Source organism: Cygnus atratus, chromosome 23, assembly GCF_013377495.2.
Source record: "Cygnus atratus isolate AKBS03 ecotype Queensland, Australia chromosome 23, CAtr_DNAZoo_HiC_assembly, whole genome shotgun sequence".
Lineage (NCBI taxonomy): Eukaryota > Metazoa > Chordata > Aves > Anseriformes > Anatidae > Cygnus > Cygnus atratus.
The window spans coordinates 4,843,748-4,865,485 of NC_066384.1; the positions used below are offsets into that span (position 1 = coordinate 4,843,748).

The following is a 21,738-nucleotide window of genomic DNA, read 5'->3' on the forward strand; positions in this document are numbered from 1 at the left end:
GCTAATCTTTATCTGGAACATTGATCAATATTTTTGAAGTTTTAAATTTATCCCTGTATTTATCTGGCACCGGCCTTCCCTCTGTTCATAAAATCTTGATGTTATCAGTTCTCGCCTTTTCTTCTGGAGAATTTGCTTTCGGAAAGCTTGACGGCATTATTTCCTCATGTTAAATCTCAATTTCCAAACTTAAATCTTGGCTCAGCCTGCACAAATCTCTCCGTTATTCCCCTGTATTGTACCATTTGCAGCGTTTGGGGGTTTGCTCACGCCAACCCCAGCCCCGCTCTCCTCAACCCTTCCGCCAGCAGCAGTCCGCAGGCCACAGGACATGAAAACCCCAGAATGTAAATATTTAGGAAAACTTCGCCCTGCGACCACCACAAAGTTGGCTTCCCCACAGGCTGCGGGCACTGGTGACGGGGGGAACGCGACGCCCCGTGAGCGGAGCGCAGCCCCCTCACAGCCCCGCGGTGTTTCAGTGACTCGCTGAGGGACGGGGGGAAACCAACAACCCCCCCAGCCCCGCGGTGCTTAAACCCCCCGGCAGGGCGCGGCTTCAGGTCCGGACACGGACCCCGGACCCGCAGCAGAGAACTCCCGCAGCCCTCCGGGGCTCCCTGTGGCGCCGAGCGGCGTCGAGCAGCCGAGGGGCCGAGCGCGGCCAGTCCCCCCCTCAGGGGCACCGCGGAGCTCAGCCCGGCCCGGGCGCCCCCCGCCGCCGGAGGCGCCATTTCCCGCAGCCCCTTATCCACCCCCCGCCCCGGCCTGAGCCCCCTCAGCCCCGCCGCAAGATGGCGGCCCCGCCGCCCGCCGCCCCCCGCCGCCACTCACCGGCGGCCCGGCGCGGCCCGGCCCGGCCCGGCCCGGCCTCCCCGGCCCTCCCCGCGCTTTTCTTTGCGCCTCAACTCCGGCAACAAGCGGCTCCCGCGGCCCGCTGCGCGCATGCGCCCACCGACCGGCCCCGGCCCCGGGCACGGCCCCGGCCCCGGGCACGGCTCCGCTGAGGGCAGGGAGGGGCCGGGGCGGTGGCGGGGGCGGGCCGGGGCGCTGGGGGAACTGGGGACACTGGGGGTACTGGGAGCACTGGGGACCCTCCGGGCACTGGGAGGACCGGGTGTACTGTGAGATACGAGGAGCACTGGGGGGACTGGGGGCACTGCAGTGGGGACACTGGGAGCAACGGGGACACTGGGAGATATGAGGAGCACTGGGGAGACTGGCGGGCACTGGAAGCAATGGGGACACTAGGGGCACTGGGAGATACTGGAGGACACTGGGAGCACTGAGGACACTAGGGACGCTGGGACACTGCTAGTGCTGGGGGACACTGGGAGCAATGGGGACACTAGGGGCACTGGGGGGACTGGGGGACACTGGGAGAGACTGAGGACATGGCACTGGGAGGACTGGGGGACGCTGGGGGATACTAGGAGCACTGGGGACACTAGGGGCACTGGAGGACACTAGGGGCACTGGGAGGACTGGGGGGGACACTGGGAGACACTGCAAGCACTGGAGACACTAGGGGCACTGGGCACTGGGAGCGCTGTGGGACACTGGGAGCAATGGGGACACTAGGGGCATTGGAGGACACTAGGGGCACTGGGAGGACTGGGGGCACTGGGACATACTAGGAGCACAGGGGGAATGGGAGACACTGGGAGCACTAGGGACATGGGATATTGGGGGCACTGGCAAACGCTAGGGGCACTAAGAGCACAGAGGGACACTGGGAGCACTGGGGACACAGCGCACTGGAGGACAGTAGGGGCACTTGGGACACTGGAGGCACTAGGGGACACTAGGGGCACTGGGGACACTGGAGGACACTAGGGGCACGGGGGATTATAGAGTTGCTGAGGGCGCTCTGTGCACTGGGGACACTGAGCACTGGGGACCTGGGAGTACTGGGAGTTACCTGGGTGCTGGGGGCACTGGGGACCTGGGGATACTGGGGCAGGGGGGCACCGTGGTACTGGACATGCTGGGGACTCTGGGGCCTGTCTCGGAGCTGAATGGCTCCAGCTCACCGAGGGTCTTGCAGCACACGGCCGCCCGAAATGGCGGTGGGGAAGCGGAGCCCTCCGTGGGTATCAGCGCCAGCATCCAGCCAGCAGTGGCCGAGGCGCTGCCCTCTGTCACCGGTTCCCCCATCAGTTATTAATAGAAACTACTTCGTCCTCCTCTCTCGTTTTTCTTTTCACCTGGGAATGTTGGTTTTGTTTGTATTTGAATTTTTTGAAACAATAAAAGAAGGGGTGGTATTTTTTTAATGACACTTTTTTTTTCTTTTTTCCTCTAGTAAGACGGGAAAAAGTATGAGCGGGCCCCAAGCTGTGACAACTTAAACACAATGGGATCTCAGGAAAATAATAAATGAGACTTGCAATGGCTCATTTGAAATACACATCATAATATTCCTCATCCCTAGAGTGAGGCACATAAAACAGCCGTCTTTAAAATTAACTCAGAGAACAAATATATTTCTCCCCTCATCTGCATCAGCAAGTTACATCTAAAACACGGGGTTCTGCAGGCTCAGCACGCTTGGTATTGCTGAGAGCCCCGTTTAAGGGCTCCTCACCCTTCTCACACCGGTTTAAAGCCTTGCTGATGTGCACTTTCCCCCCTTGGAGCTCTCCTACACTTTGCATTTCCCCTGTAGGATCCATCTCCCACCTCTAATCCAGATTTTGGGGCTTTTTCTCAGAGCGTCAGCACAGGTATCGCCATCCTACAGCTGGCGCCTCTCGTTTTTTGCATTGCTTTTCATTCTTCGAAGTGAAATGTTGGGATGTTCTACTGAACTTGGGATGTTCTGCTGGTTCTTCCTCTCCAAGCACGTGTACACCATCATTATTATTTTTGTTGCTGCTATTGTTGTTGCACTACTTGTGATTGCACCAGGCTGCCGTGCAGTGCCGGGCTAGCAGCAGGGGAAGCTGCAGCCTGGAAATTGCAAAGTGCACTTTGCCAAAGGTTTTGATGCAAGAACTATGCTTCCATTCAAAATTAGCAGGGAAGACTTGCTCAGTGATGTTCAGAACCAAACATTAAATTCACCCTGTGACAGAATCGAATGTTAAATTCACTGCAGGCACAGAAAACAAGCAGCAACGCGGCTCCTCTCACCTCAGCAGTGCTCTGTCCTGCAGAGGCCAGCTCCACGTGAGCAGTGGCATTCCCCAAGCCATAGGAATAAGAAAAAAGAAAAAAAAAAAGTCTTTTATTTTCAGCTCTGTTGTTTTGCCTTTTTAAAATGCTGCAGGCATATTACGGTAGTGCAAATTTTGGATGATGCCCAATGCCAGCACCTTGAAACCCACTCCCTGAGCACCTCTGCTGGCTCCTTGAGCTGTCTGACGCATGCCACAATTTGCGTGGGGTTTCTTACCATGAAAGACAGCATTTAGGTACTTGATAGATCATTACAGGAGTCACATCAGCTGTTGCTGCTTTTTCTTCTCCCGCTGCTTTTCAGAACAGCTCTGAGCAGGGCTATTTAGAGGGCCTTAGCCTTGGAAAGAAGTAGAGAGCCTGGGGTCCTGCAGAGCCCACCAGCAATGACCATCATCATCATCATCCTCAGCCCCACAGCACTGGGCTGCAGTGGGGCCATGACTCTTTCCTTGGACAACGCAATCCCATACAAGGAGGCCAGGGCATGGGGGACGAGGATGCTTCTGGAGTCACCACCCCGCAGGCAGGAGGTGGAGGAAATAAGGCTTTATTTTTTCTGTTTTTAAATACAAACTTTTGTAGCATTTGTAAACAGTGGAAGCAACCCCTTTTATGTGCTAAATCCTGCTTTAAAGATTGCTTTGCTCAAACCTGCTTTGTGGTGGAAGAAGAAAGCCCCAGCTGAGGCTGGGAGCAGGGCGAGGGGGTTGGAGCTTGCTTTGTTCGGTGGCTCAGCACAGCTACGGCCTGCCCAGAGTATCACCAGGCCCCTCCAGAGCACCAGACAGCCCCAAATAAGCCACTTGCTAGTCCTACTGTCAGTGCTGGGACTCTTTTATGGGAATGCACTGGGGTATTTGATACCCAAGGAAGAGCCATAGCCGAGAGTCAGGGCAGCAGCTTCGCTGTGCAGCTCTGTGTTGGTTGAAGCTGATGAAATCTCCTCTTCAGGAAGCCATCCCCTGCCGAGCCTCGCTGCGCTTCTGCCTCCATTCCTTTCCCCACATCCCTTCTGGGCTGCTGCCAGCCCTGTAGCACAAACAGCAGCTGCACCACGTGCCCGTGGCAGCACAGAGCGCTCCCGGGCTTGTTTGGCACTTCGTGGGAGCAACCTGGGTTGTGGCAAGCTGCAAGCAGCCCGAGGAGGACCCCCGAGGCTGCGAGCCACTTGCCCGGCTGATGGGGGATGCTGCTACTGCTGCCAGGGCTGCTCAGTTGCTTCCCTCCCAGATGGATGCATTTAGGGGCAAACCAAAGCACAAGACTGTGCAGATCCCCAGGGGAGCAAGCCCTTAAGCATAGGCTTCGTGTCAAGCAAAAGGAGAGCCCCAGGCAGTCGCTGGGATTACTCGTGTCTAAAAGGCAGCTGGATCGCAGCCTCAGAGCAAGGTTTGTTAAGGCAGCAGGAGCCTGAGTCGCAGTTAAATAACTCCGGAATCTGTCCAAGGCCCTGTCTCCAACCGTGCTTCCAGTGGCTGCCCCAGGTGCATCTTTAGATACTCAGGTGAGTTTGCTACAGAGCTCAGGCTGCACGACTCTCAAACACCTTTTTGGATTAAAATCCGCATCTTCTACCCCTTGCTAATTTGCTTGCAGCAATCAATCATCTGCTTTGAAAACGGCAGGATCAAAAGCAGGGAACTCACAACAACGAGTTACGTCCAAAAACTGCTCTAATTCCTTACTGCACGTACAGAAACGTCCCTGCAGGGCAGGTGCCAGCTCCTTCTGCATGGCCCAAGGTGCTTGTTTGTGCAACCTCAAAGGAGTTTTCGTCTTTCTTGGCGCAGAGACCATCTCTTACCGGGCACAACAAGGAGTTTACATCTTCACTAAAGGTTTTCCACGTTCCTCCATCGTCAAACACCTGTCCTTGGGTATTTGGGGAAACACACTTCTCCCAAAGGGCTAATAGCACCCTCCCTAAAAACAAGCACACTTCACTAGGAGCAGCCTTGGCTGCCAGACAGCAAAATCCAGAGTCACTTCTTAAAATGTTTGCCTAGACAATCATTTGCAGATTTGGTTAAAGATAATTTTTAAGCTAATTATCCCCTATTAGCAATCATCTTGCCTCATTTGGTTTGTTTTAAACAGCAGAAGGAATTGCAAATATTGTCAGTGCCTAAGATGTTAAAGCACTAAATACAATACATAACTGAAAGTCTCAGACTTCTGAAGAAATTAAATATCACTTCCACTGAGCTTTCTCATGCCGCTGTAGTAATATGACATTTGATAAAGCCTGAGCCACTCACCAAGCCCTGACCCCTCTTAAACTCTACAGAAATATTTTGCGTTGAAAGCTACTCTTGTGATCTATCACCCTTTCATCTTTTTAATATGGCAGTACAAGTTTCAAATGATCAAATTAGACAAAATTTCTTGCTCCTATGAAGTTAACAGCTAGCTGCAAAACAACTACCGTCAGAAGTAAGGTTAGCAGTTTGAAATTAGCTACAGAAAAGTTTTTGATAAAGCCATAGCTAACCTTGCTTCCAGACTAAGGAAGAACTAAAACTGTGCTTTGCCTGTTATTTTTGGGGGGCACCGTTGGCTCTAGAAGGCAGAGCAGGGTGCTGGGGATGTCAGTTCTTCATTCAAAGCCAACATAGGAACCTGTAGAAAGTTCAGTTTTAGTAATTTGCTAATGGTACAGCCATCAAACTGGGATATTATTCAGGACCATTTACAGTACTCCTGCTAGAAGCTGCCCTCCTTTCTCCCCAAGTCTCGAGGGATGCTGGGGACACACCAGGACAGCAGCACACCCGTCACATTCTCACTGCTTTCAAGTCCTCACTCCTCAGAAGGATGTCCTGCACCTTTTTCTTTTGTAAAGGCTCCCCCTAAAGCAGAGGTGCTTTGTTAGGAAGAAAAACTCCTGGAAAATACGTTGAGAAAAAATGAGCTGAGGCTCTTGCCTCAACTCCAAATCGCACTGTGTGTAACTAGAGAAGATGGATTCACAGCTGCGCAGTGCCCAGAACAAAGGCTTGTTGGTGCTATCCGTGCTCGTCCCACCTGGTTCAGGCTAACACCTTCTCATTTATAAAGTCACGGTTTGTGACTGAAATCCCAAACTCGCAATCAGGGATCGTGAAATCAAAGAACCACCAGAAGTAAACAGCTGCAGCAGCTTTGCGTCCTCCTGCTGAGTGCGCTAGACTAGAAAAACAACTGTAAAGGCATCATGCTTCTTCCCCCTTCGTTTCTCAGAGGTGCTGTAAGAAAGGCCAACTGTGCAAAAGAGGAAACAATTGAACTGATGTTTGACAAAAAAAAAAAAAAAAGCAAGAAGCAGAGAAGCACGTTCTCCATGCCAGCCAGGCTTACCTTCAGCATCAGCTGTATAAAGAGTAAAATGTTTTGGGACAAACAATGATTTGAGTTGACTCGAGTCTAGCAAGTTAAATGGTTGAAAAATTTTCTTCCTTGTATTATGGAAGCTGAAGCACACTTCATTTCGTTTATACAGACAATGGAAAACAGGCTTGTCACCTTCATTATTGTTTCTGGTTCGTTTTCATGTATTCTTCTTATTGCAATGTTACAGCTCCAAACAACACAGTAAGTGTTGCAGGAGAAACAAGTTCTTTTAACTGGATTGTATTCAAGTGCCACGACTACACATATTAAGTGGCTTTCTAAGAGAAGAACCCATTCTTTAAGTAACTGTTCGTCAAATTCAAGCTTACACCAATCAATATAAAGCAGCGACAATCACAACACAACTTCATGTAACCACCGTCAAATGTCATCAAGCAAAAATAGTCTTTATTCAAATTTCATGGAAACAGGGATCACTGTACTTTGCAAGACGGGGAAAAATAAAATAAAAAAATTTAATATAAAACAAGGATATTGTCACAATACCAGAATATGGAACTCTACTTTTCCCTACAGATTACTGCAAGTACCTTTTTTTCCCCCTTTTGACTGTGCTATTCACAACTTTAAGTCCAAAAATATGAAACAAAAGTGGTATGAAACTTAAGACTAGCACTTCTACTAAATGGCATACATCAAAGGGCATGAATTGAAGGGCAAAGATTGTTGAAGCCATCATACCTACCTATCAGTCATCATTGCAATCTCATAAACCCACCAAGGTGCACTGCTCACTCTCTGTAAGGCTCTTCCTGGAAAAAAGGGCAATTTCGGTGCTCTAGGAAGAATTATATTTAAGGAGAACCTTTCTACAGGAGAGTACATGAGCTGAACAGCCTTGCACCAGAGAGCATTACAGGGAGGGAGCAGTGCAGTTAACAGTGACAGACACACCGTCAGGGTAGTTAAAAATATACAGCATTGACATGTTTTCTACTTCAATCACTTGTGCTACAACTACCAAACATGTACAAAAGACTTCTCCGATCGTTCCAAGCATGGGTGCGGCAAGGTTAGGATCTGGAGCGAGACCTTGACCGTGAACGGGAGTGTGACCTAGAGGCAGACCTAGACCTAGACTTGGACCGGGACCTAGGTTTTGAAACAGATTTTGACCTGGAACGAGAATCTGATTTGACGTTTGGTTTTGACTTGGAAATTGACCTAGACCTGGAGCGAGACACCTGATGGGCAGCTGCATCCTCACCCTCCCCTTTTGCCTCCTTTTTGTCAGACTCTGATTTTAGATGCTCTTTTTCTTTGGAGACTGACCTGGACCGCTCATGGCTGTCCTTCCTTTTCTTCTTGCTACTTGATTTGCTGTCTCGCTTGCTGCGCCTCTTGCTTTTCTCACTCTTGCTGTGGCTGCGGCTCCTGCTTCTACTTCTGCTGTCATCCCTGCTTCTCTTCCTACTTTTCCTTTTGTCCTTACTGTGGCTCCTGCTCCTACTCTCGTCTCTACTCTTGCTCCTGCTTCTAGCCTTGCTAATGCTCTTCTCCCTGTCTTTGCTTCTACTCTTCTCCTTGCTCCTACTCCTCAAGCTTCCCCTTGTCTCTCCCCTGTCCTTGCTTCCACTCCTGCTCCTGCTTTTACTCTTCTCCTTGCTGCGGCTCCTGCTCTTTGCTTTCTCATCACTGTTATGGACAGTGCCCTCAGGTTTATCTTTGCTTTTGTTCCGTGATTTCTCTGCACTCCTGCTGCGGCTCCTACTTTTATCCTCTTTACTTGGAGTCCTGCTTTTCTCTTTTTGGCCTCTGCTACGGCTCTTGCTTCGACTACGGCTCTTGCTTCTGGAACGGGACACAGACCTGGAAGTACAAAGGCAACACTTTAGTGCAGCTTGCATTTGACTACCACTCAAATACTGTGCATAAAGGAAAAGAAAAACAGCTTTCCCACTGCAAATTTAGGATGATGCTTCTCATTTAAGTGGGTAACCCGATTTGTTCCACCACAAAGACATACCTGGATCTTGATCTACTCTTGGAGCGACTACTACTGGCACTGCGGCTCCTGCTCTTATGAGAATGTCTGCTTCGAGAGCGAGACCTGGAACAGAATCAGTCAGCTCAACGTTAACACACGACCATGGAGAGCTTGTGGTCTCATGGACCCACGTGGGTAAAAGCCCATAGTATTTAGAGCACCTTCTGAGCAGCAGAAAGAGTGTATAACACAATAAAGTTACGATTTAGAGTACCCTTCCCCCTGCTGTTCATCCCCCTGCTGCCATGTCTGCAAGCATGCAACACTGCAAATCTCAAAGAATTATTTAAGTCAGAAACCCTTTCCCAATCAAGTCAGAGGTTTGACTACAGCGAGACATTAGGATAAAGCTCTCTGCTCTTTCAGTACGGAATGCCGTTGGGCAACACCCACAGATGGTTTCCACTTTCCACCCTTCAAAAGCACAACCTGTTTGCCTGCAGCCTTCCATGAAGCTTTACAAATTACTTGTAGACTAAGGGTCACTATTTTCTCAACCAGCTTAAAGTGGGACAGATGCAATTGGACTGCCAATGGCATGAAATCCTCCCACCCCTTTAGCTTTTGAGCACGTAGCCTATTTTCAATGACGTTTGGCAAAGGTCTTTTGAACTTCTGAGAAGCCCTGGAGCCCTCAGACAGGAGGCACAACACGCCAACATTTCCTTTACTGAAGGCAGGAACAGGTACACTTCATTTTGCAGCTCATTGCTATGAACCAGTTACAGAGCTGCTATCTGCTGACCTGCACACACTGCTCATGAGTGCAGAGGACATGAGAGAGCAGTGGGAATCACAAGTGATTGCGAGAGGAAAATCCACACGAAAACAGGCTTTAATTTTGTAAGCAAGTTGATGCAAGAACAGTAGAAGCTGGCCTGGATTTTACTACAACAAAGTTCTATCCCAAAATGGAATACGGTGCTGTGCTGAAGCACTTCTCTCGGTCACCTAAAGAAAGCAGTAAATCTCTAGAAACAGGGAATAGGTGGGGGTTTCCACACCGAGAAAGAACTGTTAGTCCCGGTGCTTGTAGCAGAACACAGTGTTCAGAGCTGAAGTGTTAAAAGTACCTTCTGTTTCCCTCAGTATGCACAGCTCCACCTGCCATGCCGTGCTCCTCTGCAAGACAGCAAGGACTAGACGACGCAGCTGGGAGCAGCGGTAGCACACTGTGTTTATATATACACGTGTTTAGCCAGCGGTACCCATGTTCACTAAAGAAAACACCTCTGAGAAGAGGTTTCATTTCCCTTTGTTACTTCCTGGTAACTAATAAATTCTCAAAACCAGACTTATTGAGAACTCGGAACGCTTCCAAGGTATTTTGGAACCTGCTGCATATTCTTGTAATTGCAGTTAGATTCAGCCCGAACTACATTATAAAGAGACATACCTTGAATGGCTTCGGCTTCTGGAATAAGAGCGGCGCCGTCTTGATCCAGGTCTGTCTTCCACTAATCTAATCTTTCTGCCATTTACTTCTGTCCCGTCCAGCTTTTCAAGGGCTCTTTTCATGTCAGAATAGGATTTGAACTCAATCACACCTTCATTTTTCCTTCCTTTGTGTGCATCTGCATATGTCACTTCCCCTGCCTGACGCATATAATCCTGGAGGAAGAGGACAGAATAACCATTGCCTCAAATCCAGAGTCAGGCTTCCAGGCTCTCTTCATCTCTGCAATGATGCTTGCATAGCCTCTTCTGGTCACACTGACATCGGCAAGGGTTTTAACCAAACGGCATTTGCAGAACTAAAGCCAAGATTTCTGAGCAAGCCAAGTAGTACACTACAATTTCACATAGTTTGTGTGATGAGAACTAAGACAGCGTTGGTATTTTGAGGCAAATAATCTAGCGTCTCCCAATATCTAATATCAATACGGTCAGGACTATGATAAATTTCAAATTATAAAAGTGATTCAAGAAATAAAATGCTCTCTAAATCATGTTTTCAAATGTAATTTGGGAGAAGTAATGTACTTAAAGGTTAAATATGAAAAAACGCCTCACACAGGCGAGAAGGCTATCGGCAAGCAGACCTCCCTTTGTCCTCCACCTAGGTCATTCATCTCATTCTGCTGGAAGAAAACCCCACACAAATAAGAGCTGAATTAATTTTCCTACTTCATGCTACCTGACTTCTGTGTTTCAGTTACTACACACATCCTCCTTGCTCAGAGCAAGCTGCCACACGGGGCCACCTCAGCCCCCGGGGACTTGGGCTGCAATGGGAACAGCACACACCAACTTGGTTCCCTTTGGTTTTGACCCAGCTACTCCCCTCTGAAGTACACTGAAATGAAAGCTGGTCAGAAAAGCAACGCATCCAGTAGGGGATTAATCATGCCATGCTCTACTTACAATTTTTAATACCCGAAGCAAAGACAAGCTATCGATGGTGTGAAGCATTAACAAAAGACACTGGAGTGATCTCAGTACGTACCTGAACTAGTGTTACAGTCAACTACAGACCAGTTTGTACTACGTCAAAGTTTGTTTAGAACAAATTTTACACATCCTTAAAAGAGAACCATAAAGAAAGCGTTCCTGTAAGAACAAGTGTTTTTAACCATTGCTGCTAGGTTTGGTAAGGAAGCTGTCTTTCTGCGCCTGCTATTGGAATTCTGCTCCCTGTCCTGTTCCCCCAGTACACGATGCAGATAATCCTAAATCAACACTTCGGCGCCAGGGCACTCAGAGGTCCCGTTGTCTACACGGTGTTACCCAACACTTCCACTGCTGAGAATCACTTTCCATTCCTTCAGACTTGGAGAAAATATTAACTTCTGGCAGAGATTTTGCACGACTGCTCATTCTGGAAGCATCCTTTCCCTAAAGCTGCCTTCAAACAGCTTTTCACAGAGTGGAAATTCTTACAGAGATTGTGCAAGAACGATGCTATCTTTTCCAAACAGCTCCAACACCTGGTAAAAGCCAAATTGACAAGGACAAACTCCTTTGTCTCTAGTGAATCCTACCACTAGCCTGACTGAAGTCTGTTTTGACAGGGCTTGAAGAGAAGATACAAATCATCCGTACGTGATGTTGGTTTATTAGGGAGAAGTGTTTCTCTCCCATCAGCCAGTGACACCAAGCCTGCAACTCCCAGTGTTGCACGCAACATTAACGACTTGGTATATGCAAATAGCACACCTTCAGTCAATATTGATGTCATTACTTCAAGTCTACTTGTATGCACATGAGCACACAGACTTACTAACAAGTTGGAGTTGAAAAAAGACAGGTGTATATGAGTTTTCTTTGATGAAACAGAAGCTAACCTTTTTACCCTTTGTGCTCTTTAATAGAGAAAGGGTAAAGAAAGGGGCCCCATACCTTAAGATCTTGCCAACTGCAGCGGCTCGACAAATTTTCCACAATCAATCTGTATTCTGTACGGGTAGGAGGACCGTACTTATCTCTTCCGCTTCTTCTATAACCATATCCACCTTTAGGAGGTGACAAGCAGACAGCAGTACTTCAACTAGGGAAATGGAGCACTCACTCTACACCCCCAGACAAAAGCGTTCTGCCCCATATGTTTGCAAATCCATTAAAAACTCACCCACCCGCTAGTCTAAATTCAACCCCCCTTGTATAAAACGTTACGAAGATAAAAAGCATTAAAAAGAACTATTGCGAGCACATAATTAAAACAAAGCACAGAGTTATAATTACGATAAGATTAACATGCAATTAAGTTTAAATTATTTTTTTAAAAAAGTTTGAAAGAAGAAACCAAATTAAGCCAGTTGACTAATGTTACTTACATTGCTTACAGGTTTTCTGAATATTTGACATGAATAAAGATTTTCAGGCACCTATTTCAGATTAATCTCATCTGTCTCTAACCCTTGGGATCCTCACCACCCAGGTCTAATGGGAAAAGGTTGCGGTCGTCACATGGCTTCCTTTTTTGGTCAGCCAAGGGCCACAAGTTCAAAGAGCCACTCATGGAAAGGTAACCCAAGGTCAGCAAATGGAACAGGCAGTCATCTTAGCCTCAAAGGACTCTTTTAATTAAAACATTGAGGTCTTTGTTAAATCTATGTTAAACATCACATTGCAAATAAACCATTAAAATAGTTAAACGAAATGATAATAATAAAAATAGTACAAGAAAATGTGTTTATTCAATTTATCAATTAAAATACTTTAATACAACAAACAAGTTAAATGTTCAGATCAACAGTTACATTTACAGTTACAGAACACTATGCACAACTTCATAGATAAAAATATTTTTTAAGTTACTTTTAAAAAACAAGCAAAAATATTTTATTTAAAACAAGTCACGGATACAAATGCATTTTAGTGCTTACTGCGTCCAGAACCGTAACTGCTGTCACGCCGTGGGCCTCTGGCATGCTCAACGATCACTCTCTCCCCACAAAGATCTTTACCATTTAGCTCATAAACAGCATCATCTGCGTCTCGCAGATCATCAAACTCAACAAAGCCATACCTAGAGAGAGGGGAGGTGGGAAAGAATCGCTCAGAAGTGAACCGCAGGTGTCTGTACTGCAAACAGCTCATCCCAGGGCAGCTCTCTGCAGAACCCCGAGGGGTACACCTCTCGTGCCGTCCTGCAGATCCCCGAGGGGACCTCTCTTGTTCCATCCTGCAGACGAACGCCAGCTGCAGCCTGCAGGTCACGGCCACTACACCCACTACGTACGGTGCTCTGCTGCTCTATGCAATACATCTGCTCAACAGCAGTAAGGCTGAAATTGCATGTAACAGGTACTGAATTTGTATGAGCCACGGATTAAGATTTACCCTGATTTTTGAAGAGCCTCTTGTTCCGTTCCTGGTTCTGTTGGGCAGCTACCATAATTCCTGCTCTTTAAATGGAAAAACTCAATCACCTGTGTAAATACACTTTGTCTGCACCACCTCTATGGAAGGTCCAGCAAGAAAGAAAATGCGAAGACAAGCCAGGAAAAGGGATTTTCTTTTAATTAGACTCATTTTGCTCTTAATACTGATGATATGGGTTGGAAAAGCACCACGCTCATACAACAGATCCTACACCTGTTGAAATATCTGCAGCTTCCCATACACTGCTGAGAAAGCGCTTTATGCCCAGCCAGTTTCTAACATCCTAGCTTTTCAGACAGCATGGGAAGCCCAAACCTTGGTATTGGATTTAAAATCCAGCAACAGTAACCAGGAACAAGTTCCTGGGATGAACCAAGACTCCAGCTGTGGCCAAGATGCCTCACAAGGGCAGCACTGGGTGCAGGTCCAGAGAAAAACAGAGAAAGTCTGTGTTTGAAAACATCCACTGCACTAGCCTTGCTCATGCTTTGAGATCAGACAGACCAAGTGCAAGAGGAAAATATGCAAATTAAAAAAAAAAATAACAGAAGTGCTTACTTTCAACATTCACATCAACTTTCTGCCATTTGTTTCCTCCTACCAAGGATGCAAAGATGCCTGCAGACCACCGCTTGCCTGGAAAGTTAAAGCCAGCATTTTCAGCTTCATCTTCAGAGGTGCCACAGCCATCAGTGCGAACGTCAGGCTGCTGCAAGAGCCTAATCCCTGCTGGCTACAGATCTCAGAAGACTGAGCGTAGGTTTCTTAAATAATTTCTTACAGCTGGTGCTCAGGGACAAGCTGGTGACTTGCTTACGGTTGCAGAGCAAATTCACCGGAGCACTGGAGTAGAACTCAATCCCGCCAGTTTCTAAACGGGCAGAGTTAAACACCTATTTTAAAAAACAACATTGTGTAAAATGCCCATTACCCAAACGGGTCTGACAAAGAGGACAGAAAGCATCAGAGCGCTGTTTTTCAAAGTTCAACGCCTATCTGCAATTGCAAATCATTTCTCCTTCACTTACCTAAGGCCCAAGTCCAGGCTTCAGAGCCTCCCGTGCGATACCTGGTGATATTGCAGGGAGGGCAGTACCTGGGCAGTACCGGAGCATCTTTCCAGCTGGCTGCGACCTCTCTGGCTGCTGTGGGCAAACACAGACCCTGAACTCGGGTCTTAGCAAGCCAAGGGGGGAAATATTTGTGAGTGCTGGTGGTTTAAGTCATCCAGAATAACAAATCCACGACACGAAAATGCTGGCCTCCTCTTTTAGGTCACTAAATTTTTAAGCATTCTCACTACCTCCAACAAGCGATGAGCTGCCAGCAGCTAGAGCTTTGCTAGGTAATGTTACCCGCATTAACCAGAGTTAGGGAAGAATCCAGGGATCGCAGGGAGGTAGCTGCAATCTCATGTAAGCTCTACAGCTGCACAAACAAAATGTGTGATTGATTTATAACTGAAACAATCACAGTCATTATAAAACCATTCTGATAGGACCTTCCTTCTCTCTTCGCTTCGATTCCAAAAATAGAGCAAAGAAGCTCTTACGTTTAAATGAGGTGTCACCTAAAAGCAATTACTTACAAGGTGAAGTGCCTGGCAGGCACCCGCCGTGCACCTTCAAGACACTAAATTTCCAGACAAAGCAACAGAGCAAGCATAGCGGAGGGATATCCGGGTTTGATTGGAGCACGGCACTGACCTTGCTCCTCTCAAAAACACCCCCAAGAAGTCTCCTGAGAAGCTCACAGTCCCCTGCATCACACATTGGATAAAACATGGCCCCATCAGCAGCACCTCGCAGTCCAGCATCCACGGGCTGAGCCCAGGCACTCAGCCTCCCTCCCCTGGGGGGTGCATTTTTGTTGTTGTTCCCCCCAACGCTCCCAGGAAGGTCCCACCGAGAGGATTTTGTCTGGCTAAACCCTGATGGAAGCATTACACTCCTCCTCCTCACTTGTTCCAAAAGGAAATACTTAACATTTACCCTGCGCTGCTTGTTCTTTTCACCTGGGAGCACATAAAATGCAAGCAGCCCTAGAATAAGACGTTACCGTAATAGAAAAGGAAAAAGAAGGATTTACAAGATAAAACTTCCAGTTACTTTAAAAAAAAAAAAACAACAAATAAACAAAAACCACAGGACAAGCTTACACAAACCTTGAAAGAGATTGCTGGCTATTAAAGAATACTAAAAATCATATCCCACACCACTCATAAATGAGAGTAATACTGATCCACCTGTTAAATATGTATAATATTGCACCATAAGATCCAAAACCGTGAATCAAAAACCTTCAGAAGCACAGTTTTACACCACAGAAAGACACGACTGCTGACACAGCCTTAACTACAGCAATCTGAACCCGCTGTTATATGACAGCAGTGCAAGTAAATCTTCTTTTAAATGTCTACTATTACTACTTCATATGCGGCATAAAACTACTTACTAAAAATGTCAATGCAATTTACTCCAGATAATGTGAAGCTACACCATTTTCTGCTCATGTATCAAAAAGAGGAGAAAGCTACAGAAGGCTGTCCTTATACCAAGCAATTCCAGCAGACTTGATGTCCTAGAAGTTGTTTTTTTCTTAATAACCCAAAAAGAAGGAAAATGCAGTTTTCTGAAACTGCTTAATACCTGAAATAAGAGGAAAAAACCTCGTTTTTGTCCCCTTTCAGCTGCTCCCCACCTAGTGCTGTCGCAGCCCACCGCATCCTTCCCAGCTGGCTCCGCAGCCTCTCCACGCCAGCCTACCAAGCACCTGCCCGAAGCTCACCTCTGCCATCCACCAGGTGCCAAATTTCCCCCACTGCTCACGAGTGGGTAGAGCCCAGAGCCCAAACCCCATGCCAGGAGGGCCTGCGAGCTGCTCCACCTGCCCTTGCCTGCTGGAAGTCCGCGGGATTCCCAGGAGTGCCTCCAGTCCAGCCAAGCTCGACCCGTGACTCCACACAGGCTGTTCCTCAGCTGTTCTGCAGATCCCAAGGAGAAGGAAGAGACCTGGCTCAGCTCCTGTCCTGCTCTCAACAGATCAAGCTGGCAGCTTCCTTAGCTTTACACGACACCTGCTTCGTGTGGACAGACACTACCGAAATGAACTTGGCTCGTGGCACCTCACCATCCCTCTGAACGAGTGAAATCGGGCAAGCACGCATCAACACAAGCAGCCACGGAAGGAGAGGCACGTGCAAAAATCCAGTCTTGGCCTCAGTGTCATTTGGAACAAAGAATGCAAAGAATGAGATGCTTCCAGCCCTAAAACACGCTCCTGGAAGTTAATTTGTTAACGGCTTACGGTCTGTCCCCATTCTGGGAGTCCTCCTGCTCAGCCGAGGCTACGACCAGGAGCGGGACAGCCTGGGTGTCATCAAGGAAGTCTCTTCAGACAGCTTGAAACATAACACTCATTTAAATGAGTTACTGAAGTCAAAAACTCCGAAAATATTTAAATTGCAATACTTAACATTTAAACTACTTAAGTATAACTTAAGATCTGGCAGTGATTCTTGGAAGTTCCTGCAGTAATGACAAACATCGCCAACAATCTCTGGGCTTCTAACAAAACTGAACACTATAAAGCAAAAGAAAATGAAAATCTCACCTTAATATGAGTAAAGGGAAAAAAAAACAACACTGGAATTGGAAGGTCACCCTTCTGTCATCTAGGCGCACTGGGTATCGCTACGTAGTGACACCAACTTGATTTTTTAAAACTCGCTGCTCTCACTCAAGTTAACGGGTATTAAATATTCTGGTGGGAAAGGCCCAGGGAAATCAGATCACCTCTCTTTAGGCAACAAACACAGATTTTGAGCCTGGCTAGATGAAAGAACTGAAGTTTGAAGCTTTTAGCTTTGATCTCTGTCCCTCAACGTGTTGGAGAAGTTGCGTCCCTCCAACCTTCAGGGATTTTACCGGATGAAACCATGCGTGCTCGACAGCTGCTCGGGGTGATGCAGGGCAGGTGAGCACACAGGTAGAACTATTTTTTAAAGCTAGAGCAAGATTACAAATTGGTTTTGTACCCAGTGAAAGCTTTCAGCTCTTAAGTTATTACTGCTAGCTTTTGGCATGTTTTTAGAAGATAGAAAAAAGCAGGCTGAAAAGTCCAATTTTCTGGTCACTTAATGCACGGCTCCAGTTGTCAATGCAGTTCTGAGTAAGAAAAAACATGAGAACTATGAGCATACAACTAGAAATTGCAAACTGAAATGGAGAATCCTACAGGAACTGGATTTTTATTTTCCTGTCCTTCCCTCGAGTAAACACTGCTCCAAGGCTTTGAATTGCAAGCTTAAATTACAATTAGCAGCAACGGAGACCCAGCTAAGCTTTTAGGACTCTACCGAATCACATTCCAGTTTCATCCTCTTGCTCAAGCATTTCAGCTTAACTGCTAAAATACTGAATACTCTTGCAGGCTGAGCACTGAAGATAGCCCACAAGTTTTCAGAAGAAACTGGAAGACTCTTTAAGTTAAACGCTGTGCAGTCATTCCTAATCATTTGCTAAGCACTGCTAAAAATAAGCTGAGGAGAAAGGATCAGAGGGCAAACAAAGCCAACGGTACAGTAACCTGGCAAAAACAGCGCAAGACTAACCCAAGCAGAAGGACGTAAAATCTGATAGTTTGAGTAAACTGTTGTCAAACTGGAATTTAAAAACAAGCCACTACTAGTTCCTGTATCCCTCTACCATCAACTTTTGAACTCTGTCTCCCCCAAGTGAACTTACACGTAGCTCCAGAGCCAAAGTCATTTTGGCATCTCATTCAGGATATTCTAGGGCTGTGCCCTCCTTCCCCCTCTCTACCCCGAAGCGCCCACTACAACTCACACTCAGGATGCCGCAAGTCTGACCTTTCAAGCTTTGTCTGCTCAAGCTCACGCACAAGTCGACTCCGGCATCCCCCCAGACTCCACATCCCATCCCCCCACTGCATCCCCCCAGACTATTTCCAAATATTCTGGGATGGCAGGGCTGGTCCTTGATAGCTACTGCTCAATAAAGCAAGAAGACAAATCCATTAACTGCATCAGACACGTAATCTAGCAGTTCTATGTCTGTTATTAAAGTCTTTTTTCCTCTGACACCTGTCTGAAATAGAAACATTTCCTTTGGAGGTTTTGTACAGCAAGAGGAAAACCAACTCCCCCTGCACCTTCAAGGATGCACGGCAGAACTGAAATATTCGAGCACTTTGTTTTCTAGTTATGGCCAATCTTCAATACCACCTGAGGCTATGTTGGTCAAAACACTGACACGTGCACACTCGTTTGTTTTAACAACAGCTTTTATTCATCTTATAAACCCGTTATTATGTCTACCTACCAGTAAAACCAGTGCAAAAAGCTTAACGAGCCTTTTCTTGTGGTCCAGGACTAACTTCTACGAGAGATTCCTCTTCTCCACTTCTAAAGCAAAATTAATAATTGCCTCTCTTGGCTAATAACAAGAAAATCCATATTCCACTCAGTCCTCCTAAACAAGACTTCAAGTTGGGTTTCTTGTAAAGATGCCAGCGCTCATTAGGCCGGCAGCTTTAGATGTTGGGAAAAGGGGGGAAAAAAATAACAATTTGTTTTTCTCTTGAAAATTCATACTTGAATGTCTTGGGCAAGTCCTGGTGGAGCAGCATCCAAGACCTCTAGATGCAGCCAGGTGGCCTGACTAGAACAGCACACGTAAAGCACACGTTATGAACCGAGCACGACTCTGGGGGAAGGCCGCCCACACCAGCCGCTGCTCCCCCCGTTTCCCCCCCCCATCCCCATGAGCCAGGCACCCATGGGTGCTCAGGAGGAAGCGGGTGTTTGGCTGCAGACCCCGGCACCTGCATGCGGGGGTCTTTGGTCTGTGCCCCCGCCAGAGCCGCAGGTGCTGCCAAGGAGCTTTTACAGATGGGCTCGCACGGGGGGTGCTCGCCCTAAGGGGAACCCCTCCCTCAGGGAGCACGGGAGGGCCATGGGGACCCACCCCCTAAAAACAGGACCCCCCCCAATGGTGCACAGGCATCCTGACATCCTCGTTAGTCCCACTGCACCCCCAATTACCACATAGGCCCCCAATTACCACACAGGCCCAGGCACTCTTCTCCCCCCCCCCCCCCAAGAGGGGACCGAGGCACCCTGACCCCCCAGTTAACATAGTAACCCTGACACCCTCCAAAACCCCCCTCCCTCAGAGGGGACCCTGGCACCCTGACACCCCCATTACCACAGAAACCTTGCCACCCCTTTTCCTAAACCCCGCACACCCCAGAGACATCCTGACTCCCCTATTACCATAGGAACCCAGTCACCCCTTCCCCCAACCCCCCAAAAAACACCCCAAAACCCTCAAATCCCCCCCGAGACTTCCTAACCCCCCATTACCATAGAAACCAAACCACCCTTCCCCCCAAAACCCCCCAACTCCCCCTAAAACCTCCCCTGAGGTACCTTGACCCCTCCATTACCATGAAAACCCAGCCTCCCTTTCCCCAACCCCCCCCCAAAACCCTCAAATCCCCCCCGAGACTTCCTGACCCCCCCCCGTTACCATAAAACCCCAGTCACCTTTCCCCCAAAATCCCCCCCAAATCCCCCAAACCCCCCCACGCACCCCTGAGGCACCCTAATCCCCCCATTACCACGGAAACCCATCCACCCTTCCCCCAGCCCCCCCCCCCAAAACCCCCCCAAACCCCCTCCTAACACCCCCCGTTGCCATAACAACCCCCCCACAGCTCCGTCTCCCCCACCACCACCCCAAAACCCCCCTCACAGGGGGTTCACCCCCCTCCCACCCCCACACGGTCCCCCTGTGCCCCCCCCCGCGGGCAGCGGGGCCCGGCCCCCACCATCCCTCCCCTCAGGGCCGCCTGCGGCCGCGCAGGGCCGGGCGGGGCCGGCCTCACGCACCCGTTCTTGAGGTCCACCTCGAGGATCTTGCCGTAGCCCTTGAAGAAGCGCTCCACGTCCCGCTCCCGCGCCTGGTAGCTCAGGCGGCCGATGTACACCCGCGGCATCGCGCCCGGGGGGGGGGGGGAGGCGGGGAGGGGGGGGGAGTAAGGGGAGGTGTGTGTGTGGGGGGGCAAGGGGCGGGGCCCGGCGCGGCTTGGCGTCACGGCGCCGGGAGGGGACGGGGGGGGGGGTGCGTCCGTAGGCCCCGCCCGCACGTAGGGCTTGGGGGCTTAAAGGGGTAACGGCGGGGGGGGCGGGGGTGGTTGAGGGGTTGTAGGTGCCGGCCTTATGCAGGAGGGGGTAGGATGGGGGCTACCTGTGAGGGTCCCCTATGAGGATCCCCTATGAGGTCCTGTGAAGACCCCCTGTGAGGACCCCCTGTGAGGACCCCCTATGAAGACCCCTATGAAGACCCCTATGAAGACCCCTATGAAGACCCCTATGAAGACCCCTATGAGGACCTCCTATGAGGTCCCCTATGAGGACTCCTGTGAGGTACCTCATGAGGACCCCCTATGATGATTTCCTATGAGGTTCTGTGAAGATCCCCTATGAAGACCCTCTGTGAGGACATCCTATGAGGGCCTCTATGAAGACCCCTATGAGGGCTCCCTATGAAGATCCCCTATGAGGTCCCCCTATGAGGTCCTATGAAGACCCCTATGAATTCCTATGAGAACCCCCCCACACACATCACAACCATCGATCAATTAAATGCTGAGAACCTCAGTGATTCCTTCCCCTTCCTCTCCCCACTGAAAAACACCAAAAGCCATGTTTTTGCCCCCAGAATGTGAGGTGGGCACTGTAACTGTTCTGTGGGATGTTGCTTGGTATGAGGATCCTGCTCTGAGTGCAGGTGTGCCCCCGGCACCCCCTGCATGGGCAGCAGGCCTGGGGTCTCAGCAAGCAGCCAACCCTCCATGCAATGAATTTGGGGAGTTCCCAGCAGGACCCAAATACCTCATTTCATATCTGGGCTTTTCCCCGCTTTGCTTTCCCAGGTTCTCACTGCCACATCCTGCAGCAAACCTCCCCCAGCCGGACGAGGGCTCCCATGTGGATTCTCTGGTGTCTGCTTGGGGCTGAACCCCACTTGCACAGAAGCGGCTCCCCACTCTGAATCGGGGCTCACAAGGCTTTATGGCATGCCTGCGGGGTCAGCTCTTCTGTCAATGGGGAATAAAAGTATATTCCTGTCTCAGGATGTAGATTTGGGGTGACAACCACTGCTTTTGGGGGTTTTTGGTGCTAACAGGGTAGAGCCATCCCTCTCTCCGTACATTGCCCCAAAATGTGTCTGTGATCCTACAGCAGGGTTTAGCAGGGTGTGAATGGCTCCCAAGCAGCCAGCCCAGCTTTCCAGGCTGGAAGATGCCCGCAGGCTGGCCTGGTGAGA

At 48.8% G+C, this 21,738-nt stretch overlaps 2 protein-coding genes across 3 annotated transcripts in view; both read right to left on the reverse strand.

Moving 5' to 3' along the window:
* LOC118257315 (lethal(3)malignant brain tumor-like protein 4) overlaps window positions 1-960 on the reverse strand; it is a 50,892-nt gene extending 49,932 nt beyond the window's left edge. The window contains exon 1 of the mRNA XM_035565145.2: window positions 835-960. The gene's annotated coding sequence lies outside the window, so the exon portion shown is untranslated. The remainder of the gene's footprint in view (window positions 1-834) is intronic.
* A 5,981-nt stretch (window positions 961-6,941) lies between these two features.
* Window positions 6,942-20,415, reverse strand: SRSF4 (serine and arginine rich splicing factor 4). Of its 2 annotated transcripts, XM_035565069.1 has the most exons (6): window positions 20,298-20,415; window positions 12,886-13,028; window positions 11,900-12,012; window positions 9,957-10,171; window positions 8,540-8,623; window positions 6,942-8,382 (listed from the first exon to the last, which is right to left on the reverse strand). In XM_035565069.1, exons 1-6 carry the CDS (start codon window positions 20,402-20,404, stop codon window positions 7,587-7,589), a joined length of 1,458 nt encoding a protein of 485 aa, XP_035420962.1. In that variant the 5' UTR covers window positions 20,405-20,415; the 3' UTR covers window positions 6,942-7,586. The 2 variants fall into 2 exon arrangements, with proteins under 2 accessions (XP_035420962.1, XP_035420963.1); XM_035565070.2 differs by lacking the exons at window positions 12,886-13,028; window positions 20,298-20,415 and adding an exon at window positions 12,334-12,476 and having other exon boundaries at window positions 7,023-8,382.
* Window positions 20,416-21,738: the final 1,323 nt, after the last annotated feature.

What these genes read in the sequence shown, in the direction of transcription:
- SRSF4 (XM_035565069.1), bottom strand. Translation starts at nt 20,404, where the DNA reads ATGCCGCGGGTGTACATCGGCCGCCTGAGCTACCAGGCGCGGGAGCGG. An exon ending in AGAAGCCGAAGCCATTCAAG is followed by an intron (nt 8,624 to 9,956) that starts GTATGTCTCTTT and finishes ATTCTGTTCCAG; the next exon opens with GTCTCGCTCTCGAAGCAGAC. An exon ending in AAGAGTAGATCAAGATCCAG is followed by an intron (nt 8,383 to 8,539) that starts GTATGTCTTTGT and finishes TTGTACTTCCAG; the next exon opens with GTCTGTGTCCCGTTCCAGAA.